This window comes from Emydura macquarii, unplaced genomic scaffold (genome assembly GCF_026122565.2).
Source record: "Emydura macquarii macquarii isolate MOO-44397 ecotype Brisbane River unplaced genomic scaffold, CSIRO-AGI_Emac_v2 contig_431, whole genome shotgun sequence".
Classification (NCBI taxonomy): Eukaryota; Metazoa; Chordata; order Testudines; family Chelidae; genus Emydura; species Emydura macquarii.
In genome coordinates, this window is record NW_027130568.1 from 12,796,790 (window position 1) to 12,824,647 (window position 27,858).

Below are 27,858 nucleotides of genomic sequence, written 5' to 3' on the forward strand. Positions count from 1 at the left end.
TGGGATCTAGAGAATTCCTAATGTCCATAGTTCTAACAGTCTCCTGCCTGCATATTGCCATCTCTCTACCTCAATATGCCCACCTGAGGAGCAAATGTAGCCTGTTTTCCCATTGGGACCTAGTTGTCATGTATACCTCATACATGATAGATCTCCTGGGAGAATTCTGCGCCAAAAGATTAAAAATCGTGCACACAGTATTTTAAAATTCTAATAAAATATTTTATTGTCAAAATAACACAATATAATCATGCTAGTTTTGATTATTTTGGTAATTTATTTCAAAATACCAGTAAGCAAGTATGCCTGTAACAATAGAGACAACAATGAAGATTCAGGGAATGTTTTTCGACACATTGACTCCTTACTAGGGATATTAATACAGAACTTTGAGTAATAATTCATTTAAACTACAATATTGAAACGTATTTCCTGCATCCCTCAAAAGCAGTGGAAAGGCTTGGGAGAGTTATGGATAATGGAGGAGCTGAGGGAGAGGGAAGTAAGGGCTGGGTAGGAACCTGGGTGTGAACCTGGAGGGTTGTTGGGTGTGGGGGGGAGAAGTATGTAACAGTTTTTTGGGGGGAGCAAGAGGGATTGTTAGGAAGTTGGGGAGCCTCCCCATGCAGACCCCAGCTGACCCCTAGCCTCTCCCATTCAGTCAGGCACATCTGCCCCTGTCCCTGTGTGTCCCTGCACCTCCTCCCCGCTGTACCCATGAGGTAGTAGGGGAAAGGTGTAACTGCAGCGCCTCTCTGGGAGACTGTATTTTCTGCAGAGAAAAAAAAATTCTGCAGGCAACATGAATTCTGCACATGCACAGTGGTGCAGAATTCCCCCATGAGTAGGTTGCAGGACTGCTTCTAGCAGGTGAGACTCCTGTACCAGATGTAGATTAGCTATGGAGCCTTCTTCTCAGAGCGATATACCAAAGATGTGTCTTCCATAAGATCCTGTGGCTGTCATTAAGAAAACCTATTTATTAGAATTACATCACTGCTGTATGTGCTCTGTTACTGCCTCTATTGTAAATAAATACATTTCACTTACACCAAACGGGTATGTCTCATGAACACTAACAACTTTAACTGTGAACTGTAAAGCTTTTATAAAGCAATATAAATGTTCAGAAATCCAAATAACAGAATGGATAGCACTCATAGATTTACAAATTACAAATATATCTACTTTTAACATGTTTGAAAACAGCATCACATACACTTACCTACCACATCTTTGGTAGTGTTCCTGATTTTTTGTTTCCTATATACAGTGCTTTAAGAGTCCTCATATTTTAATATGCTTTATACAGTAGAAATTGTTACTGGATTCATTTTAATTTGGACCCAATAAACTATTCATGGAACTGAAATGTGCAAAATTTGGAGTATATTGAAGTGGATAAAAATAAATATTCTTTGAAGACAATGGGTTTTTGCCCCTCAATCTTAGTAGTAATATGGAATCTACTCTTCTGTTGTTTGAGCACATCAGTGCCAAACTGTTCAAAACTGGTTGTTTCCAAGATTTAATTAATTAAGAATTACATCTATATCATACTTTAAAGGCTTAATCTAAATATTCCAGCACAGTTCAGACTGCAAGGTTAACCAGACATTATTTTTTCTTCTGCTTTTTTAAAAATGCAGTGTTTCACCAGTATACCATGCATATTATAACCCATGCATGCCATAATCCCATAAAAATCCAGATGATTGGAGAATTACTTACTTTTTTATGTTTAAATCCCTTCATGTTTAGGACAGATCTGGTGCTGCAAGCTAGTATTTCAGTTTTTCTAATCTATTAGACATAATAATGGTATGATTGGATTCATGTTACACAGGTAATAGCATAAGCAATACATGTTTTTTCTTACAGTTGCTGCAGTTGGAAATATCAGTGAGGTTTAGAGCCATAGATTACTGCAGCTGTGCCTCAGCAATAACTGGACTTATTAAAGTGATAACCAAAAGCATATTTTGTTGATATTTCCTCCCTCCACAGTTTAGTTAGATATTTTACCCCACTGTTTATTTGGTTGGCACCTACAGAGAAGTTTAGTCCATTTTCATTTCTAGACAGAAAAAAACCCATTTTAGTCTTAAGAAATAAGAGAGCCAGTTTAAAATACTTCAGCTGTATAATGTGATTGAAAAATGAAAAGCACTGTGCAAGCTTTTCATGCAGACATCTCTCCCATTTATGTTGTTCAGTGCTTACTTGGTAATCTTTCATCCCATAAAATTATCTTTAAAAGGCCCAAGCACACTCATCATTGTGTTAGGTTTCATAATCAGCGAAATCCATTTTCCCATAGCTGAAGACCAGTTAGTTTAATTCTGAAACAAAGAAAAAGGATACCAGTCTCATCCCTATAGGAATTATTCAGACCATTTTGCATTAGTGTGTCATGTGGAGACATTCTGGCATCAAGGGGCTAGTTAAAAGAAAAATATGCATACACCATCTCTTTTAAAAGCCAGATGTTTGAGATATCTGTGTGATCCTAATAAAATTGATGAAAGTCCCATTGCAGCTAATTCATTAACACTAGCTCAATACCATCCCTAGAAGATTGTTTTTGATGGCGTATTTTTGTAGATTGTAGCATCAATGCAGAGTTTTTGTAGGGTGTGATAGTTTAGTATAATCCTATATAAATAGTATTATTTACTAATGTTCATCCTTCTATATCATTCTCTTTATTCTAATATGTACTAATGGAGAGAATTCCAGAGAAAAAATAGGAATTAAGCATCCAAATCCCACTGAGAATTGAGCACTTAACTCATATTTATGCCTTTGAAAATCTCCCCCTAAAATAAACTCCGTGTCATATATTATACATATCTCTGTCTGTGGTTGTTTCCCACATATATTCTTCAAGTATACGCTAGTTGGTTTTTGTCACTGAATGATGTTTTAAGGTATTGGGTCCCCCTAGAGAGGGGATCTATCTTACTGGCCACATTATTTTTGCCTTTGAATATCACTAAAGGCTGTTACAGATTTTTTTTTCAATTACAAGAGTTTAATTTAAAAATCACAGTCTGAGTAAACTTGAACCATCACTGATTACAAAACAGAGACCACGATCTCCATTTTTTCCTTCAAGAATAAGAGTGATTCCTTCTGCCTGAGACCTTAGTGAACTTTATTTTGTGAGGATGAGAAGGTGAATAAAAAAAGAAAGCAAGAGTTGGTCTACAATAGATCAATACTGTGTAGGCATACAGTACACATCATCTTTACATTTGTATCTCCATAAGCACATCTCTTCCATAGAAGTACATTTCATATTCACTCGCTAAAAGCAAGAGAATATGAATTCACCATAATGTAAACATTGGGATAATTGAATATCAGCCATGCATTCAGAATTAAAAATGTTAATAACCACATTTACATGATGTTGACTCTTAGCCGTTCTATAAAAATCTGTAGTTAAAACAGTAGTATGACCAACTCATTGACAAGCTAACCATGCATATAAAACTATGTTAAAGAAAAGGAAACGTTGACAATAACTCAGTAAATAAGAAAGTGTTTGTTTGTTTGTTTATTGTTCATGAGAGAGGAATCATAATTGTATTTATTTGCAGAGAATTCCCTGGACTTGGAGGTTTATTATGGGTGGTAATTACAACCTATGAAAGAAATAAGAGTATTGTTTTACAATTAATCTATATCACAATGATTCATTAGCAGCAATCATGTGACACTGAATATAGTCTTGCAGCTGCCACAAACCTAACTACCTTCCATTCCAAAGGCAAGGAACACTTTTTCAGCTTTGCCTTCTCTATTATAAACATGGACACATGTACATAAAAAAGAAAAAGGCAGAGAACAAATCACATGTGACAGATGTTAGTCCCGATTGCTTAATGTGCTACTGGAAGGGGCTAAGATACTCCAGTAATGCAGAATAAGACCCTATATAGAGTAAAACAGAATACAAATTGCAGAGCTTCACCTGGTACTGTACAACAGTTTAGCCATTAGAAGGGATGAGTTACACAAGATACACTAGGGACCTAAGAGAGTGATGTATTTTAAAACTGGCACTAAATCAAAACAGATTTAAACTAAACAGGCGACACTTTATTATTGTAGCATACAAATAGTCTTTAATGGTCTATAACTGTCATTTGAGAAAGTGAATAAATTAGACATCTAGGAGTGGAGAGAGAGAATAAATGTGGGGAATGTTCAAAGAAGCTGGAGGGAAAAATCAAGTCCCAAAATATTGCACCCATTCTTTTTTGTAGTAGTTAAATGTAGGATAAATAATGTAATCCTTTCAAAAACTATTGCATGTAAGTGAAGCACCCTTTTCTCTGCTCTAGCATTCACTACATTCCTATCAATAAAGGAGACTGCTTCAGACAAGGTCAGCTTTCTGGAAGCACCTTTTGCAATTTCAATTGAGAGAGCTATAGATTGCTGACATCAGACTGAGTGAATTCTTATGAGGAATTCAGTACATTCTGAAGCAAGCAACTAAATGCTTAAAAGCTTGATTCTGTCTACCACATTAGCATTAGATGAAGAAAAATATTTTTTATATTTAGGCTTCCTGCCACGAATTTCTGTTTAATTTCATCTCTCTTCACACATAATGAACTACCACCAAACTCACTTGTAAGGGGGGAAAGAAAGCATGGATCTTCCACAACAATGCAGCCTGGAGAGTTTTTACAAAAGAAAATCATATCACAGACTGGCATAAACTTCCAGGTCCTCTCCATCAATCTATGGGATTTAATGAGCCACAGATTTTTTACATTTTGTTTTTAATTTGATGTAGCATTTTATGAGGCAGAGTCTGTGGTAATTCACATTAATTTTTTTTATAGTCATATTAACTTCCTTGCTTACATGCAGAGCTTACAGTGAATAAATGCCTCTAATTTCCAATAAAATATTCAGGGCAGGCCATTGTTACAATGATTTTTTTATTTCTACTGCTAAACTTCAATCAGTTTCAAATCTGAAATGCATTAAATGGCTGTGTATAATATTATAATTTGTGCTACAATGAATTTTTTATAGTTGGTGCTGGTTAGGAAAGGAGCTTACACAAGGGGCATTAATTGCAGTGCTTAATTATTTAAAATATATAGATTTCTTACCAGTTATTTGAATGTATAATTCATTTACTATTTAATACATTCATGTAATTTTCTTGTTTAGCAAAATGTACAAAAGGATTCCAGTCAGGCTAAACTGAAATATTGAACTTGCATCAACCAGGAAAGGGTCTCAGCATTTCAGCTCTTCTATTTGCTCAGAGATTCCAAATATGCAGTTCCTGGGGTTCTATCTACAGGGTAAATGTGTTCCCATTTATTAAATGGAATATCTGCACAGTATTATGAACATTCTTTTGTTTAGGCAGTGGAAAAATATCCTTGGGTGAACTATGTCACTCAAAATATTTTGAGACATCTATATTTTCTCTAGGATATTTGTTACTAATTCATCCACATTTTCCCTCTTCAGAGTTTAGTTGGTAGCCCAAAGCAGTTAGTGTGTCCCTGTAGGGGCAGTTGAGGGGTTCCCCTTGTCATAGGTGAATCCTCAGGTGGTGCAAAGCCAGCAGAGGGCAGGGAGGGAAAGGGCAGACTCTGATAGATCCTGGGCTACTGCGGCTGCTTGCTGTAGGCAGTGTGATTTAGAGCAGTCCTGAAGCTGCCCTAAGTTTCACTGGGGTTCCTTTTATCTCCAACTGGCTGAGGATCAAGGTTGTAGAAAGACTCATTTATGCCCTTTGCTCCCCTGCCTTTGCTTCTCATCTGCACTAAGTGTAAACTTATCCTGCCTGAGGGTTGAGGCAACTGAGTTTTATGAAATATACATGACCAAGTACAGTATCATTTTAATATCTGATCTGTCCTTTAATGGGAAGTAGTCCTTGCAGGGGGATGGACATGATCTAATCTGTCTTTTTCTTCAATAGCAATGATTCTGTGCTCTGTGGGTCTGGTTTTCCAGATGTACTGAGTGTCCAGAATGCCTCCCAAGTTTTTACACTACCCTTTTTTATCTAAAATGTCCCTTTGTTGTGACGAGTCATGCCGCTCCACCGCTGATAGCTATTGTGGCAATGCTACTGTAGGCCAGTCATCAAGAGGTCTGGCAGCTTTAGATGGGATCAAGCCATTTGATCGAGCAGATTCTTCAGCTCCTGGGGAGAATTATGTCTTTCATAGATGTGGTTCGCTGGGCCAGGAGCAGAGTTCAAGTTGCGCCAAAATGCTCCGGAATACCATTCCGGCATTTTTTAACAGCATTATGGTACTTGTGGTACTGTCACTTACAAAGTGTCAGAGAGCAGCTGTCCCTCAGATGAGGTTAGAGACGTAGCCTACTCAGACAAGCTCTGAAAAGGGGACTGAGACAACTCAGGTTCATCTGGGAGAAATTAAATCACTGAGTAATTGGAGGGCTGTTAACTAGGTAGGGAAGTACCTGGGCATGATAAAAGGCTAAGGATCTCAATTAGAGAGAGAATTCAGAGGAGAAAGGAAGCTCCAGCAGATGGAAGCTCCCCGGGAGCCTGAACCAGAGAGAGTCTGACCTCAGTTAGAGAGCTTGAATTAAGTGGAAGCTGTGCTTCCAGTGTAGGGAGATGGAGCTAGGTTAAGTCTGAGCCAAACAGAAACTATGCACCGAGGGCAGAGAGCCTGAAGGGGGATCGTGGAAACAGAGAGCTCCCTGGGGAGCCTACCAGGACAGGGAACCTGGAAGAAATGCTTCAGGGGAAGAGACAATTCGCAAAGGGCAGACAGGCCAGAGAGCCCTGCCTAATGTTTGAAGCGGTCCTTGAGAGACCTCCACGGACCCCCATGTCAGGGGAAAAGTTCACCTAGACAGCATCAGGAATTCCGAAGCAATAGCAACTAGACAAAGCTCCTAGACAGAGGCAAATACTAAACTCAAGACAGATGATAGACAGACGGAGGCTGTCTGGGTCCCTCAACCAGGAAGCTGAAGTAGAAAGATGTTGTGAATGTCTGTGTGAGGTTGTTCTGTTAAGACTTTCTGTTTAATAAAGGAGTCCTCTGCTGAGGGGAGTCTTTAATATCTGAAGCTGGTCCGGGCTAGTTTATACTCCAGGTGGAAGGAAATCAAGGCAGGACTCCCTGCGGTGCTGTGCTTGACCAGAGGGAGGTGTGCTGGGGTGACCTCCCAGACCTTCTCAGAGTGATAGTGCCAGAAATACTGGAAATGTGTCCTGGCACTTTTCCTTTTAGTGCTGGAGTACTGGTCAGGAGCATGTACATCTCCTTTCTGCATCCTCTGTTGGTTCAGGGGAATCTGTGATCTACAAGCAAGGATACTTCTGTCTCCAGAGGTCAGACAATGTATGTTTTGGTTGGAAGGCTCTATGGGCCTGAAGACAGAGGTTATTGCAGGGCTTGTAAGGAGTAATGTTTACATTAGATACCAGCCTCTGAGATGGGGAGTGACTTTGTAGTTCAAGGAACTTCGTCCTACTCCAAGCAAGTGAGCTTATTTCATCAGTCTGCTTAAGGGAAGGCCCTTCAGGGAAGCTCTGAGCAGAGATGGTCACCCCACTGGCCTTTAAGAAACAGCTATTATGTCTCCCAATTCATATAGACAAGATGGCTGTATCTCTTACATCAACAGGCAAAGGAGAACCAAATAACTTGGTGAAACAGCACCTTCTGCCAATTAAGGTCAGTCACTTGGCAGAAAAGCTAATCTAGCAGATGTTATGTTTTGGAGAATGGGAGCTGAGGCTAGCATTTTTCTGTTGGTGTGAAAATTATGGGTGACTCTGAATCTGGAAGTCCCACCTGAGTATTATGTCTAAGTTGTACTTTCACTAAGTTGTACGAAGTTGAATCAAGTACCTGCTAAGGAAGCCGTTGCCAGGGCTTAGAGTTAGGAGGTGGATTGCAACATGAGAGAGCTAAGCACAAATCCTTTGGAGGCCAAGCTACTTGTATCTAGGCAATGAGATGGAGCAGCCGTTAGTTTAAAAGGAGAGACCAGCATTTCCTTTTCACTCTTTAAATGTGCTTTCCTTTATGTTATACTCTCTGCACATGCCATGCTATCACCATTGAGATCAACAAAGGCACTTGCACAGAAGCCCAGCTGGTATCAATGATGCTTCTGGAAGGATGTTCTCTGTGAGGGCCCCGCTACTTTGAAATTTGCTCCTTGCCACATCTTGGTCCAAAAAGAGTCTGAATCTGATGACCTTCAGGGCATGCTGCAAAGCTCATCTTTTTTCCTCCCAGGCACTTGACAATGGAGCTGAATAGTGAGGGTGGTGAATTGTTGGAGAAGAAGGGTGGTTGTAGTTTTTTATTTGCTTGGGTTGCTGGTTATGGGCCATACTGAGAGGGATTGTTGCACTTGAGTTAGGCTGGAGTGTTATTTTGCATAGGGGCACTTTTAGGTTGTGTCAAAGGTGCATTTAGTGTATCAGTAGGCAGCCTTCTGCAGAGTGCGTGCATGTGCTCATCTAAATAAACTTGTATTCTCTAATACTTGCATTTTCCTTTCTAACTGATATTTGTACTGGACATAGTCCACTCTTTTTTTTTATATGTTTTTTATTTACTGATTGGTGATGTGTATACCTATACACACTTTACATTTCTCCAGCAGATCTATTGGATTTCACTCAATATTTATTGATGTATTCTCTTAACTTAACAGCGAGAGTTCTGTGGCACTTTAAAGACTAACCAATTTATTTGGGCATAAGCTTTTGTGGGCAGAAACCCACTTCATTGGATGCATCTCTTAACTTAGTATGTCCAACATTATGCCTGGCGAGTTAAAATCTCTCATTACTACTAGTGTTCTCTTTACACAAATATATTTTATTTCCATCCATTATCACAGCACTTCTGTATTCATGCTTCACTGGTGTATACGCTGCTATAGCAGGATCAGGAGAAATTCTTCCTCTGTGTGATATCAATGGTCCGTGCTGGTACAGTCAGCACTTAGATATCCATTTCTAATATACCCATCAGTCTCACATAGCTCATCAGAAAGTTGCAAAGCGAATCTTGGTTTTTACTGCTGGTGCCCATCATTCTGTTTTTAAACCCCCATTACTCTTTGAGGATATAGACTATACCAGTCATTTTACTTTTTTCCCCTGTTTTCTGATACAAAAAAATGTGCTTGGCTAAGGCACTTGGAATTTTCTCGCAGAGTACAATAACATTAATCAAATAAAATGAATAGTAATGTAAGACCAATGGGAACTAGAATATGATTAGAAATAGATTAGCTGCTTGTGGACCTATTAGTCTTGCCAAGCTCCTGGGCAGGCTCTCTGTGACTTCCCAGTGTCCTTGAAAAGCAGAAATGTAATGGTTCTTCTACTGTTCAGGTTGTGCGTGCCAACAAATGGGGAACTGAAGTTGATTCTCCTGGTTTTCTTTATAAATCCTAAATTGTAACATGACAGCTACAATAACTCACATTTATTTTTTCTTTTGAGCTGGTGATGTTTTTCTTAGCACTAGAAATTTTATTAGCTCATTTATCATGAGGTAATATCATAATTTTGAATATATATGCATATTATGTTATTTATATATAATGTGACAGTTGTAAAGATCAGCGTCACATCCGAGCTTCCCCAGAGCTCAGGGGAGTTCAGATGCAGGGTGTTTGTTCAGGTCTGTCTCTCTTTATCTTTCCTCCCCTACATAATGTAGCATGCATGTAACTGTAATTAGAAAACAAAGGAAACAAAACTGAACATAATGAGGCATTTAAAATCCATTAAAAGGTCTGCACTGGAAATGGTGGGTGGGCTTTGAAAGCTATTCTGAGAAGCTGAATTTAGGTGCAGTTGAGTTGTTGTTCCACACAGTGTCACAATTGGTCTTTACTTGTACTCGGTGTTTCTTTCTGGTTGTAGATGAAGGTATTTACAAAGCTGGTGAAAAACGGTCTGAAATGTGGGGGGCAGTGGAAATCCAGGAAGATGAAGACACTCAGGTAGAAGTTCCAGTGGATCAGGTAATCTTTAAGCTTTAAACAAATGACTAATGTGGAAAACAAATCATCTTGTGTTTTTCTTTTATTACTTCCCTGGATGCCTGCTGCATTTTTTTTTACAGGGTTCATTTGTACTGTTCACTAGCACAGCATTATATACAAGATTGCACTTCCTTTTTCTGGAATGCTTTCTGAGTCCCAGTTATTAGTTCCTGTCAAGAGATGACAGGACGCTCCCTTGTGGCCCTGCCTGCGGATCTCACTCAGTGCACATTTAGATTCTTTCAGCCAATTACCAGATTTAGGTGGGTTCAAAAACCAACCCCGCACCTCTTTGTGGGGTCTGATTTATTAAGTCTTTCTGTAAAAGGTGACTTACTTTGTTAGTTATCCCAGGTCACCCCACTCTGCATCCCTATAAAAGCCCAAGTCAGCTCTTCACTGTGGTTCAGGAGACAACCCCACCCCTGACTGTCTTCTCTATCAATAGAGAAGTCTCTTGTAGGCCCTAAGTCTCTTATAGGCCCTTTCAAACATTAATGGGCCAAGCCACATGATGGGAGGGGCTGACCACAAGGCACCACTGCCCTTAAGTGGGCGCACCACACCATCAGAGTTTCCTGTGTGTCAGCTTAAAGAGAAGTCCTTGCAGTCCCAAAATCTACTTGAATACCGAATCTTCAGAGAACATTTACAGTGAAAATGTCCTGAGATGAAGTGTACAGCAGAGTTTCCAGTAACTATTCCCTCCCCCCATTTGTGTCTTGTCTGCACTTGAAAGGCTTTGCCAGCAGAGCTGTACCAGCAGAGTTTACAAGCAACCTCCCTAGTGTAGAAGCAGCTTATCCTGGAAAAGAGTTTTTTTGCTGACATAGCTTAAACTACTTCCCCAAAGGGAATAAGCTGTACTGGCAAAAAAGACATCTTAAGTGTAGACCAGCCCTCAAGATGCCTAGAAAAGTTCAGTAATTTATTAGGATTGAGGAAGGCTGAATAAAGGGGATCTGGTGGTACTCCTCCCTGGAAAAGTTTCTTGGGAAGTACCTGCCATTTGGTACAATCTGGTATGTTCCAAAAGATAAAACAATCATTCCTGTATAATATTTGACATTCAGCTTTCTTCTTTTTGAACTGTAATTTGTTTCCCTTGCTTTTGTTCCTCCTTTTCTTTCCCTAACCCCCTTTTCTTTCTCTTGCATATCTTGGGGATACTTTCCTTTTACTTCATCTTCCTCATTTTTCCCTGCATTGTGTTCTCTTTCTCCTTCCTTACGTTTTCAGTCTCTCCCCCCCCCCTTTTTTAAGCCCTCACCTCTCCTGCTATTACTCTTTCTTAATATAATATATAAAAATATCCTTCTCTCTCCTAAACGCCCAAATCTATTCCCCCTGCGCACTCACTCACACACACAAGCTACAGAAGCAGCTCTAAATTACAGCAGTATTGATTGAGACACCTATGGACCACTGGCCCAGACTGTCCAGAGCACAGTATGTTCTAGCCCTATTAGTTCTCACCAAATGCATAGCCCTATGCTGAAGAAAGGCAGAATTGGGTTACTACACCAGCCTATGCCAGGTGGAATCCTGCTCTGTCAGAAGGATTCCCTAGTGTATAGATGCATCTGGATTCTGGTCCCTTTATGCCAGCAGAGAATTATAGAATCATAGAAGATTAGGGTTGGAAGGGGCCGCAGCCGGTCATCTAGTCTAACCCGCTGCTCAAAGCAGGACCAACCCCAACTAAATCATCCCAGCCAGGGCCTTGTCAAGCCAGGCCTTAAAATCCTCTAAGGATGGAGATTCCACCATCTCCCTAGGTAATGCATTCCAGTGCTTCACCACCCTCCTAGTGAAAAAGTTTTTCCTAATATCCAACCTAGACCTCCCCCACTGCAACTTGAGACCATTCTCCTTGTTCTGTCATCTGCCACCACTGAGAACAGCCTAGCTCCATCCAGCCCTGGACCCCCCTTCAGGTAGTTGAAGGCTGCTATCAAATCCCCCCTCACTCTTTTCTTCTGCAGACTAAACAAGCCCAAGTCCCTCAGCCTCTCCTCATAAGTCATGTGCTCTAACCCCCTAACCATTTTCATTGCCCTCCACTGGACTCTCTCCAATTTGTCCACTTCCTTCCTGTAGTGGGGTTGGAGGGGTGGGGAAGCCAAACTTGGACACAGTACTCCAAATGTGGCCTCACCAATGCCAAAGAGAGGGAATAATCACTTCCCTCAATCTGCTGACAATGCTCCTACAAGTGCAGAGCAGGGTAAAGAAGCTGGACCACTGCCCATAATCTGGGCCAGGATTCTTGCAGTCCTGTAACACATTAGATTGCCTCTGAATGGTAAAATAGGCTTGTTTCTATTTGATTTTGATAAATCTGTAAGCACAGTGCTGTAACTGAAATGTCCAACGTGGCATTTAGTTTTCCCATTTTTTCCTCAGGAGAGTTGTATGAAATTGGCAGAACTTGTTATATTTTATAGACACTATTTTCTTTTACCTAGTTTGGAAAGAGTGGTATCCACCTCATGGTTTTTTTAAAGTAAAATTTTATGTCTTGAAGTAAGTATGTCTGCAAATAAGTGGTAGAACTTTATGTCCCTGAGGTAGAGAGTAGATCTTTACTGCAAGTGTATCCCTTTTCTGTTTGTGAATTGCCCAGAAGCCAATCCTGATTTTCTTCTCATGTATGTGTAAGTATTTGCCAAAAGTCTGGACAAAGTGTTTTTAGCGTATGGACTGTTTGATATGTTTGCTCTCCTTTTATTGGCCACCTAAGATAGTATTTCTAATCTTTGCTGGAGAATGAATAACAAATAGCAACTAACCTTGACCTGACAGGAGTTTCAGACTAATAATCATCTCTGCATGTTTGGAAAGTCAGAAGTTTTTAATAATAACTGATCATTATCTCAATGCCCAAGAATGATTAGTATGAACCTACAAATACTAGCAGAGTGAAATCAGACCACTTATTCACAAATGTATTTGTGAATCTTTATTGTTGTCAGCTCTGCCAGAAAGCCTTGTCTGGTTGTCCTTTTTTGTGCTTACTTATCTGGAGGCTAATTTTCTAAATTTTGTTAGACAGATAAAAGAATGCGAGGCCTGTTGTTTAGTTTTCTCAGACACAATGGACAAAAACGGTAAAGGTGTTCTGGGGAAGATGAATGGAGGATTTATGTTATACAGTGTAGCAATTTCTGTCTAGGCATTGTTACTATGCCTATCACTGAAGTACCTAGCTGTCACAGAAAATATTAAGAACAGCACCATTTCTATCAGAAAAAGGACTAGACTCGCCACACCTCATTTGTTTTCTGCTGCTTTTGTAAGTGGGGTCATTCCTGGTGATTTTTTTCTGATGGATGCATTGCTGGACTACCCTGCTCTACCCTGCTGCCATTGTTACTGAGGAAGGACCTCTGCAGAGTCCTGAATTCCGTATTGTGCTCTAAAAGTGGCAAGAGTTTGGTTCATCCTGCTCTCTGGTGTAAGGAATTCTGCAGCCAAGGTCCTTCCACTGAAAATGCGCTGCCACAGCCTCAAGAATTTCACCTGGGCACCATCAGTAGAGCCCTGCACAGATACAAAATTTGTATCCACAACTGATCTGCGATCCGGAAATGTGGTCCATGGATATCTGCAGATTTGCAGGGCATTAACCACCAGCGTCAGCCGCCCTGTTAGTTGTAATGATGATTGTTGAGAGAGAACAGCCTTTGTGATAATTAGGCTCTGTGGATTTAACTGATACTGCTGTTAGGAAAGAACAAGACCTCATATCCTGTCTAGTTCATCTATGAATTATCCTGCCTTGGTCTTGGCTGGCTAATAATAAATTGGTGAGATCATCAGTTCGTATACTGACCTCCATGGGTATGTGGAGGCTTCCTATGGGCATTCTGGAGTATTTGACAGCAGTACATTGAGTCATCACCAGTAACTGTCCCGTTCTAATTTTCATCTTGAATTTATTGCTTGTAAAAGGTGCCAACCTGACAGCCTGGAAGACTGAAGTCTTACTTATCCGCTGTACTGGTACAGCACAAGCAGCAGCTCTGCAAGCTTTGCATGCAGCTCTGCCAGCGTGCCTCAACATAAACTGACGAAGACCTTCTTTAGGGATGAAAGAATAGTGTATTCTCCATTGCCAGTTTTGCACTTGCCCTCTCTACTGAGGCTGCCGACAAAGTTTCCGATGAGTGTTAATCATGCTGATGACTTTTGTAACACAAGGAAACCTGTCTGAGACCACTAACCTGGTTTTGCAGAGGTCACTGTACAGTCGTCAGATGCTAACACTTTTCAGTCACTACCAACGTGGACTGGAAATTGGATCATCTTTGATAACCAGGATCCTCTTTATACACGCATGCACATACACCACCCATGAAGAATCTTCTGATTCCATACTTTCCAAGAAAAAGCCCATAATTCACACTCCCTGCTCCTTGTCTCTGATTGAGAAGCTCAAACGGCAGTGGATTTATTTGTAATTTTAAAACAATATATATGTTCTCTTAGGGCCCAATATTGCTAGGGACTAGGTGCTTCTGAGCACCCTATGCTCCCAAACCAAGGCATTCAGCACCACTTGGAAGTGCTCATCACCTTGCAGGATTTCGGTCATCTTCAACAGTTTTAAACTTTGTGCTGGAAAGCTTTTCTGTTCACCCTTGGCTGCTCTACTGTTGTTTTATGTACCAGGAATATGGTGCAAAACGCACCACCAGTTCTGTCTGTTACGTGTGGGATACTACTGATTTTGTGCAGACTTTTCATGGGGATGCTGGCACTTGAGATAACATCACCATGTTCTCCAGGCACCAGAAATGAAGTGGTTAAGATGCTGTTTACGTGAGTCTTCTCTGTTTTACCATTTGCAGAATACAGTTGAACAAATGACAGATTAGCCATTGACTAAATGTCATGTGATATTGGCTAGATGCATGCTTATATACTGTGCTGCAAAATGCTGACTTCCAGCTGAGTGCATTAAAATGGCTGCCTTTATTTTACTTTAGGCTAGATGCTTGTGGTAATTGAAAATCAAGTAGGAAAAACCAGTATTTTCTTTAAACCACCCATCTCCTCTGTTTCATGTTCTGAACCAAGACTGGAGGCTCCAAATACAAAATGCATAGTGGCTTTATGTGGAATGCAAGCTTTCTTCAGCTTCACACTTCTGTTTGCATCATTGTGCCAGCACTGGTGGGAGTTGGGGACATGCTATGCAATCAGTTGGACGAAGGGGTGGGGAAAAACAATTTATCTAGTAAGGTCTTTTCAGTTCTCAGTGATGGGGAACAAAACAGTAGGGCTTCATCAGGTAAACTTGAAAAGCTGATCGAATGTGTGGACATGAGGGTGGTATTATAAACGTTCCTATTACTACAACCTTTTTCTGACAGAAGAGTTTAGATAAGGTCTCTTAGTAATGCTTCTATTGTTTAATATATTTAAAACATACTAATCCAGTGTTGTTTTTAAAAAGCAGTGAAGGAATAGCCCGTTCTTTTCTTTTCCATACGAAGAAGGAATGTGGTTCTTCTGTCTGCCTCCCACACTGGATTCTTAGGAGAGGAGGTGGAATGGTGAGAAGTAGGCAATATATCAAATTCTGTCATAGTGTCTCAAAACAGGAACCAGGACATGCTGCCAATTACCCTTCTGTGTTCTCCTAAATTAGGCCCTGTCCCCAGCAGGTGACTTCCAGCTCCAGTTTAAAACCAGGAAGTGGAAGTAAGAGCTGGGGTGCCGAACGCCTATCGAAATCAGTGGGTGTTAGTCACCTAAATATTTCAAAGGATCTGGGCCTGGAAGACTCTACCATCACTTTAAAAAGAATTAATTAAAAACTCTGATTGGGAGGCTACAGATTTTTGGTACCTCCTGAGTGTGAAATGTGTCAGTGGTGATACAAATACTAGCTTAATTTAAATATAAATAATGGAGAACACATCCAAAAGATTTCTCTGGTATGTGCACACCCTCCTGCTCCCCACCCTCCTGCTTTTTTTCCTTTGCATAGCATTGTAAAGATTTCAGGAGGATAAATAGCCTACCAGCCTGTGTGGTTATGTTGGATGCTCACACAGTTGAAACCTTTGCAACGCAACCAAGCTCCTTTGTGAATATAGATGTGGCTTTTCATTAATGCTCTCTTGATGCCACCAATGACTTTATGTTTCCAGGAGATGTGATGTGAGATGAAAGTCTGTAACTCACTGAAGTATTGTTTATATAGTAAGGGTACGTCACAAGTAATAGAAACATTACACCGTTCATTCACTCTTTCAGATATAAAGCGTAAGTTTTCTGATGGAGACGTGAATTTCACCCCAGTGAACAGGATGCAAGGTTTCTCTCCCTGTTGCCAAAGGCAAAAACAGCCACATTTGCATTGATTCAACCTTAAAACAGGTTGGCAGCTCTGAGACATTGATTATAAAGGCCAGACCTTTTCTTGAGGAAAAATTTCAGATTACATCAGTTTCTCCCTGTCATAGAAAAATCAGAGAGCTTCTCAAAATGGCATTTAGCAAGATTACAGGCAAATAAGTAAAACAAAACAATATATAAAAACACACCCAAATGACTCTGAGTTTCAGGTTATTGGCTTCATGATGGTAAACACATTTCTTTATACTGAGTGATAACAACATAGTTATTATGTGGGAAGTGTAAGACTGAGTCCTTAACATTCATGTCTTTGCTTTTAAGTACTTGGGTTTTGTAAGTGATGTTGTCACTTAGCAACCCTAACTGGATTTGGAACAAAGCGTTTTTGCTTTTGGAATATATGCAACATATCTATAAAGCACTATTCATTGGGTAATAGTAGTTATATTTTAAGGGTGGTTGTTGTCTCAGAGCTAAGTGAGCCTGATGTTTATTCATGAGATGTGCATGCCATGCTATTTGTGACCATTAAGATTTTGTTTGTCTACTTCATTGTCTCTAACCATTGTCTGAGTCAACATTTGGAACTGATTTCAGTAAAGCAAAATTATGATTGACATTAAAATGGGTTCTACTTGGTATTTAAAAATGCATTTTTCCCATATAAAATATCTACCTTGAAAATAATTGTTGTGAGGTTGGACTCTGTAATGTATTCATAGCAGCCATGCACTAACCAACTGATTGGAAGTAAAATGCCTCACTGTTTTCCTGATTTCTTGCTTTTTGGAATTTTGATGGCACTTGTTAATGTAGCTCTTAATGAACGGGTGGCACAATCAGTGCAATGAGAATACCTCCTCCTTTTTTTTAAGCTACTTTGCCAACATTCAAAATTCTACCAAGCAATCATACTTCTTGAATGTGTGAACTGAAATTCACTTCTGCTCTACATGAGGTGGTTGTTAGACCACCATGGGCCTGATTTGTAAACCAGGGGCCAGATTTTCAACCAGTGGTAAACTGACATAGGATCATTAACTTTAGTGGATCTACATGGTTTCACACAAGATGAGAATCTGGTCTCAGGTCCCTGTGGTTGTTTTGAAGGCACAATTTTGCATTGACAATTCACTAAGAGCACAGAATTGTGCCCACAAAAATGGAGGACTGGTCTGAAAATTGGGCCTTGTAATTCTCTAAACTATGTGCAAAAAACCTAGTGAATTGTGAACATTTTACCTCTTTTTTAAAAACATAGATAAGCCCCCACTTAATTTTAAATTTCTGCACTATTTGTGGTACTTTTTTCCTCTTTCTTGCCATCATACAAAAGGAAAACTCCTTACTGGGAGTTGCTATGACTCCAGGAAGCAAAAGAACAGTCAATTTTACCCACTCTAAAAGACACAGCCCTGTCCCTTTCCCCTCAGTCCTTTCAGCATCTTAAGCATGTTATTCAGTCCTCTCCCCCACCCGTTCTAATTTTTTTTGGTGCGAGTTTGGTGCTTGTTAAAGATACTCCATTAACAGCTCTGGAAGCTCAGTTCCTCTGCTTATCCAGGTACCTCAAACAGGTACCTTATGGGGAGTAGCAGTGAAAATTTCCCCAAGATGCTCTGTCAGTATGCCCTAATTCTCACCTGAAGGGGCCATCTCAAGGAGCGAGAGGGTAGTTGTCTCCCTGCTTGTTCAGTCCTTGTGAAAACTGCCAACAAGGGTGTCAGTTGTGCTAGTGTCATTTTGTGATGTGTACGCCTGTCCATGGGGAAAACAAATGACACCAGCAAACTCATTTCACACAGGCCACTGTACAGCCCCCAGATGCTATTCACTCTTAGCCACTGTTGAGCACAGCTGACTCTGCTTGCCTTCTCATCAGGTGTGAGGCCGCCCTTTTGTCCTTTCTGCTGGGTAACACGGGTTTTATTCAGTTGTCTCCGGGGTACATCTGTACTGCTGCTGGGAGATGTCATTTCCAGCGTGGATAGACGTACACACACTTGCTTTTTATTTGAGCTAGTGTGCTAAAAATAGCTATGTACACTACACTGCTGTTTTTAGTGTCCTGGCTCGGTCAAAGGTAGCATGTGTATATCTCCCTGAGGTGGAAATTACTCCTCCCAACTGCAGCGCCATGGCGGATATTTTGACAGACGAAAGGAAACGTGGCACAGTCGGTCTGTCAGTGGTGCTTAGCAGTGGCATGGGAAAAGAGTCCGATGCATGAGCACACACCTTCCAGCAGTGGTTACAGATTCACTTGCCACATGGAGGGTGGAGCACACTCTGTTTCCTGGTTCGCCTGTGCGCTTCGATGGCTCTCTGCAGTGACTGCACCAATCTTAACCCGGGTTTTCCAAACTAAATGACTGTGGGCAGGATTTTCCCAGTTGTCAGTGGGAATGCTGAATTTCTTGAGGCCTTGCTTGACCTTGTCACTGTATCAGAGCTTTGGCCTTCCTCTGCATCGCGGGCGGTTCTTAAATTGGCCAGAGAGCACAGCCTTAAGCAGACAATCTTGAGACATGCGCAGTGAAGCCTGCGAGCATCCAGCACAGTCTGCATATATTGTAGGCTGGTTCTCTCAGGGATCTCATCTGTGGGTCCCAAATAACTCCAAGGATTTTTCTAAAACAGCGGAGGTGGAAACTATTCAATCTCTGATTCTGCTTGGAGTATGTGACCCAGCTTTCACAACCGTAAAGGAGAGTACTAAGGACGCAAGTGTGATAAACAGACACCTTTGTGGTCAGGCTTAGCAACTTGTTGTTCCAAACGTGAGGTAAGTTTGTTGAAGGTAACAGAAGCTCTGCCAATTCTAGCATCAACTTCCTTATCAAGGTTAAGTGAGCTGGTGAGAATTGAGCTGAGATAGCAGAAGTGGTCCACATTATCCAGAGCTTCATTACTGACATATATTTTAGATGGAATGTTGGTACCTTGTGACATGACAACTGTTTTCTTGATACTGATTACCATGCCAAATGTGGTGCATGCATCAGAAAACTTGTTCACCATGACCTGCAGTTCATCAGGTGAATTAGAGATTAAAGTAGTATCATATGCAAAAAGCAGATCCTGAATAGTGAACTGGATGACGTGCCTTCTGGTCTGGAATCGTCTGATGTTAAACATGCTGCTGTCCATCCTCGATTCAATTAGTACACCAGATCGATCATTTCCAAAGGCATACTTAAGAAGAATAGAGAAGAAGATGCCAAAGTCAATGGGCACTAACACGCAGCCTTGATTTATACCAACATCAACACTAAACTCAGATGATGTTTCATTTTCATACTGGATGGTTGCCTTCATTCCCTCATAGAACTCCTTGAATAGGAAGAACCCATTTGGTGGACAGCCAATTTTCAACAGGATCTTATAGATACCATTCCTACTAACCGTGTCAAAGGCCTTTTCTAAGTCAACAAATGCTACATAGAGAGGTGCCTGTTATTCACGGATTTCTTCTTGCAACAAGTGCAATGTGAAGGACATGTCAGTCATGGAGCGTCCAACTCTGCACCCAAACTGGCTCTCAGGGTAGACTCCCTCAGCAAGGACTTGGAGTCTTTTCATCAGGACCCTTGCAAGTACCTTGTCAATGATGCTGAGCAATGGCATCTCTCGATAGTTGTTGTTGCAGTCTGCTCTGTCCCCTTTATTTTTATATAGCGTAATTATCTTTGCATCTTTCAGATCCTGGGGTATATGGCTTTCTTTCCAATACGTGCAGAGAAGTGCATAGATGTCACTTGCAAGCTTTCAGGCGCTCTGGAGGTATCTATTGTTGCCTGCTGCTTTCCCAGGCACAATCTCTTTGATAGCCTTCTCTACATCTTCAAGAATTGGTATTTGGTCTAGCTTCTGGATTGTTGGAAGTGGGGAATGGCAGCTAAGGCAGTATCCCAGGTTGTGGCATCCTTTGAATAGAGTTCTGTGTAATGCTCATCGGTCAAGTTGTTTTTGCCTGCCAGTCAATATGGTACCATCTTTTGCTTTCAGGTTTGCATTCTTTTTAGGAGATGGGCTAAGTGCCATTTTAGTTCCATTATATTATAGTGGCTGGTCGGGCCCTTTCCTGGGATTCGTCACCGAATGTGTTGTGATAAAGTCAGGCTGGAGGGCTACAGAAGGGTACTTGAGGGCAGGTATGTGAGCCTGAGAATGTTGAAGGCCCTTTTCCCTGCATGTAGGGGCAAGATTACTGCAGGTCAGTTAGAGGCACCTGTGCCCAATTAAAAACTACTCCAGGCCTACTAAAAGCCCGCCTCTGCTAGAGAGAAATGGGGAGAGACACAAGCTGCCAGAAAACTTGTGGCAGTAGAAGGAGAGACTTCCCCAGTATAGGAGACAGCCCTTCTCTCCAGGAGGAAAGCAGCAAAAGGAAAAAAAACCCTAGGCACCAGCTTCCCCCCAAGGGCTGCACCACCATGACTGCAGCCCCACCAAAGGAGCCAGGGCAAGGTACTCTGCTGGGGCCTGAGCATTTAGACACATCATGCCCCCCCAGGGGTCGGAGGGACCTTTCTCAGGCCCAAACCAAGACCCACCCCGAACATTCTAGGACAGAGATGCTAAGGGGAGAACCAAAAGACTCGTCCAGCGTGGGGCAGATTTGCCCCAGGCCTGTCCCACCAGAGGAGATAGCCCTAGCCTAGCAAGACTGAAGAGATGCTTTGCCACAGCAAAGACAGTACAGCTGTGATGCAATGGCAAGTGACAGATGCTGGTTAATAAACCCGTCTTCCCTGGGGAAGCTCCAACAGTTTTGGGCAAAGGAGTGCCTAAAGGTGGGGTAGTGAAACCCTCTTGGTGAAGAAAATGTCCCCAGCAAAGTGGATGAGGCTGAATTCTGTTGGTCAATGGTATTCACACTCTTGGAACCATACCCATCCAAAAAAGGCACAGTTGTGGACGTGGCAAGGCAGGCACTTTCTTCACCTCGGAGGTATTCCAGCTAGAAGCTGCAGCAGGTCTATACCAATCGTTTTGACCTTTGTCTTGCCATTGGAGTTCTATAGTTCCTGCTGAGAGAAGGTGGAGGGCCTATAGCAACCCATTGCTTCTTTGTTTTGCCTAGGCATATGCGTCAAGGGTATGTGCTTGATAGTTGCTCATTCTGGTGGGGAAGGACCCAGGAGTTCGATGGTGGCTTAAATGTCCAAGCAGCTCTCTTTAGTTATGGTCTGCTTGCCCCAATCTGGAAAGGCCCTAGAAAAGGTGGGCTAAAAATGTTTCCTTCTACCACCTTCTTTCCTGGCTCGAAACTAACTAATTATTGTTTGTTGGAATGTTCACGCTATGTTAACCGCGCTTGAACTGGAAGACTATGATATTTGAAAAACAGCCATAATTGCTAGAGAACTATATCATTTGATCGTTGATACTGCAGCCCTCCACGAAACAAGGCTTTTTGGAAATCGGATCACTCGATGAAGTAAATTACCACTTCTATTGATCTGGGAAACCTGACAATGAACCAAGGATTGGTTGGATTTGATGTCAAGAAGCCTGTTCTCAGTGCATGCACCTCTCCGGTACCTATCAATGAGACAGTCATGCGGCTGGATGTGAACATGAACTTGGGAACCCTGCAGTGTAGACCTACTTCTGAGCGCTCGGAGAGCCAGCGCTGGCTGAGAGTCCTGTTCATCTGTGATATACACTAACCTGTAAAAGTCATTCATCCTAGGTTAGGACAGCTAACTGGCTGTCTAGATTTTAAGTGCATTGAACCCTGGTGGAATCTGCGCTGAGTTTGTGGAACTGCTTTGCCCCTCTAAACTGTGCATTGTTCTTATTGACACAGCTTCCACTAGGTGAAGGGGTTGCCGCCTTTTCTGATGTGGGCATGATAGTCCTAGTTTTAATGATGCTTTACTGCTTCCTGCAAGCTAAGGCACTGATTGTAAGTCCCATTGTGTTCCACTCAAATGTAAGGGTGTAAGCAGCCTGGTTTCACATATATGAAGTGTCACACACTGTGTAGACCCCAATATCAGTGGCCCAGTGTTGTGGCACTGAGACATCATTTTGTCCATGGAAACTGTCCCTGGGAGTACGTATGCTGGTTATTTTGAGGATTGGATCTAATCCAGTGAGAGGCTGGCAGGTAAAATTAACTGAGCAGGCTCAGGGGAGAACTGAAAGGTAGGTGTGGGAGGCACAAGACAGTGCAAAAGGCTGAAAATAAATGCCCCAAAGAAGCAGTTACACAATAAAACATAAGATGTTCCTTGGCACTTCCAGTGTTCTCAAGACCATGGCTAACTTTTGCAAACGAATCTAATACTTTGTTAGGACATAATAGACTATATTCTCAGCTGGTAGAAATCAGCATAGCACCACTGCAGTGAATGGAGTGATGCTGATTTATGCCAGCTGAGAATAGGGGTTGTAATATCTTCCATATGTGCACATCAAACACTCACGTGCACCTATGCACTAAAGACCAGCTCCAGAGCCCATTAAACTCCGTTGAAAGACTCCCCTTGACGTTAATCGGCTTTGGTTCAGGGCTTGACCCTACTGGCACTCCCATGTATGTTAAAGTTTACTAATTCGCTGATGTTGTCTTGTTGGCTCAGTTTGGAGAACTGTTGCATCTGATTTGGTTGGGGAAGAAGCAGTCTGCATTGGTCTGGTTGTTATTCAGATAAAACTAAGTCCCTGGCCATTACCATCAAGCAGTCTCCAGCTCCAGATTACAACCAACTCACTATTAACCTGTCTGGATGGGACATTGAGCGGGTGGTATCTGTCAAATATTTGGGCAGTGACATAGATAGTACTGCAGGATGCTTGAAAGATATGGGAGGTTGTATATCGGCAACTGCTGCCACGTTTTGGGCATCAAGTTTGTTACATGTCAAGTTTAATGACATCAAGCTTGCTATGAAGCTGCAGATACAGAGAACCACAGTTATACCAATTCTTCTGCATGGAAGTGAAATATGGACACTGAGGAAAGCTGAAGAACACCGGATTGATGTTGTCAGTGCTCATCGTCTGCATCAGCTGCTCCATATTGTGGCAGGACAAGATCAGAAGTGAGGATATCCGAAGCCAAACCCAGCAGCTACCTCCATTACTGCTGGTTAATTGATTGACATGCTTTCGTGCATTTTGGTAGAGAATATCACACATACATACATACACACATACATCAGGAATAATGTATGACTGGGTGGGTGACTTGGCCTTCAGTTTCCTGCCTATAGCCAACTGACAGACTTATTGTCACGTAAGAGCCATATTGTATGTTGTTCTTTACATTTTAGACTGATGTACACCTTTGCATGCAATTAAAGTCAGTTTGCATAAGCAGTGCATTAGAAAAAAAAAAGCCTATTCTTGGGGATGATATTAAGTTAAATGTACATTAAAACGTCCTTAATTAGGTATTGCCAGCTTGAAAAATGCACATCGCTTTTCAGTTAATTGCTGTCAACATGACCATATTTTTGTCCTTTGTAGCAAAAGTGAATACTGTAATGTTACTTAAGCTTTAAAAAAATATCCTAGGAATCTATCAATCACTGTTAAAATATTTTGTTCACAATGATAGGAATTGTTTTTCTTAACTTGTTTTGGACCATTCTAGTTCTCAAACAATATAGTTCAGATGGTCCAGCTAAGCTAGATGAGACTTGAACGTTATCTGTCGAAAGTATCTGAGAGTGTTGCACTGGCTTCCAGTAAGTTTCTGGACAGAGTTCCAGGTGTTGTTTTAACCTTGACTGCTAAAAAGTTTTAACTTCTGGACCCCTAAATGATTTACATCCTAGTCTAGTTTAGGTATCCTCTCTCTTAGATACTGCTGCAGGTGTAACCATTAGAGATACTAAATATCCAATGAAGAGACAATGTCTGAAGTAGACTAATATCTAAATCATTTAGAGGTCCACTTGGTCAAAATGTATATTTTCAATGAGTGATGCCTGAGTTCTGAAATTCGTTTTCTCCTCCTCCCCCGTAGTTTGTCAGAACCCAGATTTGTTAACTTTCTGAGCATGCTTAAAAGTCCATTTCTCCCTTCCCCCCAGCTTTTGGAGAGACGCAAGCATGTAGGCATAGAGGATATGTAGGCAGAGAGAGCATAGTCAAGGGTTCGATGCCTAGTGAGATAGATTTCTTCTTTGGGGGACAGTCTAACTAAAGTATTTTGAATTTGAATATTTGAAGAATTGTGCTGATTTTTAAATCTTGTGGTTTCTTAAAAGCCATTGGAATACATCCATTAGTAACACATGGTAGACTGAATAGCAGGTAACTTCTAAGAAATTAGATCAAGGATTCTGTGTTATCTAGAGTACTGGTAATTGCAATAGTTGGCTCAAGTCAGCTGTTAGTTGTTACACACAGGACTCCTTTTAAAGATGTATAAAAAGGCTTGTTTTGATTAGTTTTTAGTTTAGCAATAATAAGGCCAATTTGGTGCTACCAGATAAAAGTGAGTAATGAAGATTATGAGTAAGGAACAAATTGAGACCAAGGTGCTTTAAAAACTATCTTTTTAAGTCTTTGTATAGTTAGTCAGGCTACAATGTATCTGTGAGTCTGTGGCTCATTGCAGTGAAACAACATGTCCTATATGATGTGGTGTCAATGGCATATAATACTGCACTGGCACAATATAAGTGTATTATGTAGCTATATGAATATTCTGGAAAGGTAAGACATTTGATCAGGAGACCATTGATCATTTGATAACATTCTTATAGTGCCTTTTATTAATACGTGCCTAGAATATTTTTGGCATGTTAGGATTGTTGTCAGCAGCAAGATTAATAGATTTTTGTATGTTAAAAAAAAAAAAAGATTCTGCAGTAGTTATATACATATCTCAACTATCCTCTAATGGCTGTAAAATTCCAAATACCCTTGGTCGAGTGAGAATCTTTTGATAGGTGCTAGTTGGCTTTAGATTCTGCTGGAGCTCAGTGGAAGAAGTGGGAGGCAGTCACCCCTTTCACTCACCTCTAGATCAGAGTGGAAATAAAGGATGGAAATCTAAACCAAAAAGATCTAAGCAAGTTCTGAAGTGGGGACACTTTGTAGTTCATTGAATGGCCAGGTGATTTTTATGAGAGCTAAATTTAGAAAAGAATTGACTTAATCTAGGTTGCATTTGCATCAATCTTTAAAACTCCTTTTGATTAAATGGTGCTACTTGTGTCTTTTTCAGTTATGATGACTTGCTTGTCCCTCCTTAGGGCCCGAGACAAGATGCTGTTCTTCCATCTTGTGCCCTTTCTACACTAGCAACATTTTGGGGAAATTTCCCACAATTGCTAACACTGAATATAAACAAGGCCTGTGTGTGTTTGCATACCAACACAAAAAGGGTGAGGGAAGAGAGGGATTTGCTTCAAAGTGGCTTTTGTATTCATGGGAAAGGGTGAAAGATGACCTCTTTATAAGTGATACAATGCAAAGAATTGTAAATAAAATCCATTTAACTAGTTTCCTTGCAATGAATCAGATTGCCTGTTCCCTGACCTTCCATGCGGTCATATGACATCTTCTAGTAAGAAACCCCCCTTACTAAATTGGGAGGGTATGTTTAAATGAAGGCTTTATCTGATGTGCACAAAATTATATTTTGTTGCAGCCAAAATAAAACTGAAAATAGGAGAACCAGATTTTCCAAAGTTCTCAGCACCAACAGTTGGACCTAGGTGTTTGAGAAGAACTCAGCTCCTCTGTAGGCACCTAAATTGATTTCTAGACATGCATAGCACCCGCTAGCTCCCACCATTCTCAATGTGAGTGGCTGGGTGCTGAGCACTTCTGAAAATCTGGCCCACTGGTTTTCAAATTTGGAGTATGTGACTTGGAAGTAGATTACTTCTAAAATCTTGAAAATCTAGATAAACACATGGTCTGTGGTAAACGCTATGTTTTCCCCACTTAAAGTTGTGCAGTGTAGTGGTTACCATAACCAGGACTGCAAGCACTTTGGTACAGGGTATATGCTACCTCTCTTTTCAGGTTCATACAAATTCTCTGGGGCATCTGCAGGATGCAGATCTCATCTGTACAGAGGCTCATCTGGAGCCCCTGTCCACCTCCTTTGTCTCCTTAATGAAGGTGGTTGCACAGGGGAATCATGGAAGAGGTAGCACACCAAAGGCTGTTTTTGTTTCCTCAATAATCTCTGCAGTCTGATGGGACTCTTTGTGTCCTCCTCGGCCCCTGCCTCTCCCACTCACTGCTCCTCCTTGTCATGCAAGTCCCAACCCCACAACCCTCCAGAAAGGGTTCTAGAAAGGGGAAAATGGGATTGTGGCTGTGGCTGATCCCTCACCCCCTTTCATACATTCCCACCCCCGCAATCCATCCTGCCCTTTTCCTCATGGTGTGAATAAACTGGATTTCCTCCTTCTGTCCTCTTCCCACTGCTGATCTCTATGGCATGGTCTAGCCGGTAGTTAGAGAGAAATTAGTGGGACACAAAAATAACATGATTTTTGGGCTGATAATACAGTTAGTATTTTATTTTGACCATTTATATAAGTAACTTCTTGGTGTAAAATAGCACAGCTATCCCTTTATGATGATGCAGTTATGACTTAGAGGTCCATCATATTATGGCATTGCATGGGATGTTTTGATTAAAGACGCTTGAAAATCACATAACTCTGTTCTTGCTTTCATCAGAGGGCAGCAGAAACAGTAGATGAGGAAGAAGATGAAGAACAGGAAGAAGAAGGAGATGAGGGAGAAATGAATGGAGAGGCTGATCAAGGAGAGGAAATGGGAGATGCTGCTAACGGAAATGAGATAGAAGAAAATGAAGAGAAACTAAATGAGAATTATGAAGAAGAGCAGGTGGAGGAAGATGAGCCTTTCCGCTTAGGTGAAACAAATCAAGAAAATGGTGAGGAAATGGAGCAGTTTAATGATCTTAATTCTGAAGAAGAAACAAAAGCACCAGAGGACTTTGACAATCAAAGTCAGGTAACAGGTTATTCTTTCAACCTTAAAAAAAAAAAAGAGATTGCCTCATTCCAGCATTAGGTCTGTGTATTGCCAATCTAGTCCAACTCAGTCCAGAAGAAGCCCTTGGAGTATCATGGCGTTTCAACTTTCCGGAAAGCTGTTTTCCCTTATTTACAACCCCTCTCATCTTCTGGCTATAACTGCAGAATTCTCTCTCCAACTGACAAAGCATGTGTTTGTTGCTCCAGCCCCCTGGCCAGTTTTTGTCCTGTTTTTGTGAGTAGGCCGGGTACTGGAAATACAAGACTCCGGCACCCTCAAGAAGAGCAGGGTTCTTGTATATTTCAGTCTTCACTTCCTCTTCAGGCAGGGCAGGGAGACAGTGTGATGTGCACAAACGTGCACTAGTTCACAAGCCAGTGTCTTGTTTATTTGGATGAGTTGCCCTGCACAGAGATTGCATTTAATAAGTGTTGCTGCCCTCATTTT

General features: G+C 41.2%; 1 protein-coding gene across 2 annotated transcripts in view; it reads left to right on the top strand.

Annotated features, from left to right (window-relative positions):
- Positions 1–27,858, top strand: part of DCDC2 (doublecortin domain containing 2) — a 110,894-nt gene that overhangs the window by 74,572 nt on the left and 8,464 nt on the right. For both annotated transcript variants that reach the window (XM_067537581.1, XM_067537582.1), the window contains exons 9-10: positions 9,929–10,029; positions 27,088–27,387. In XM_067537581.1, coding sequence (XP_067393682.1) covers positions 9,929–10,029; positions 27,088–27,387 — 401 coding nt within the window. The remainder of the gene's footprint in view (positions 1–9,928; positions 10,030–27,087; positions 27,388–27,858) is intronic.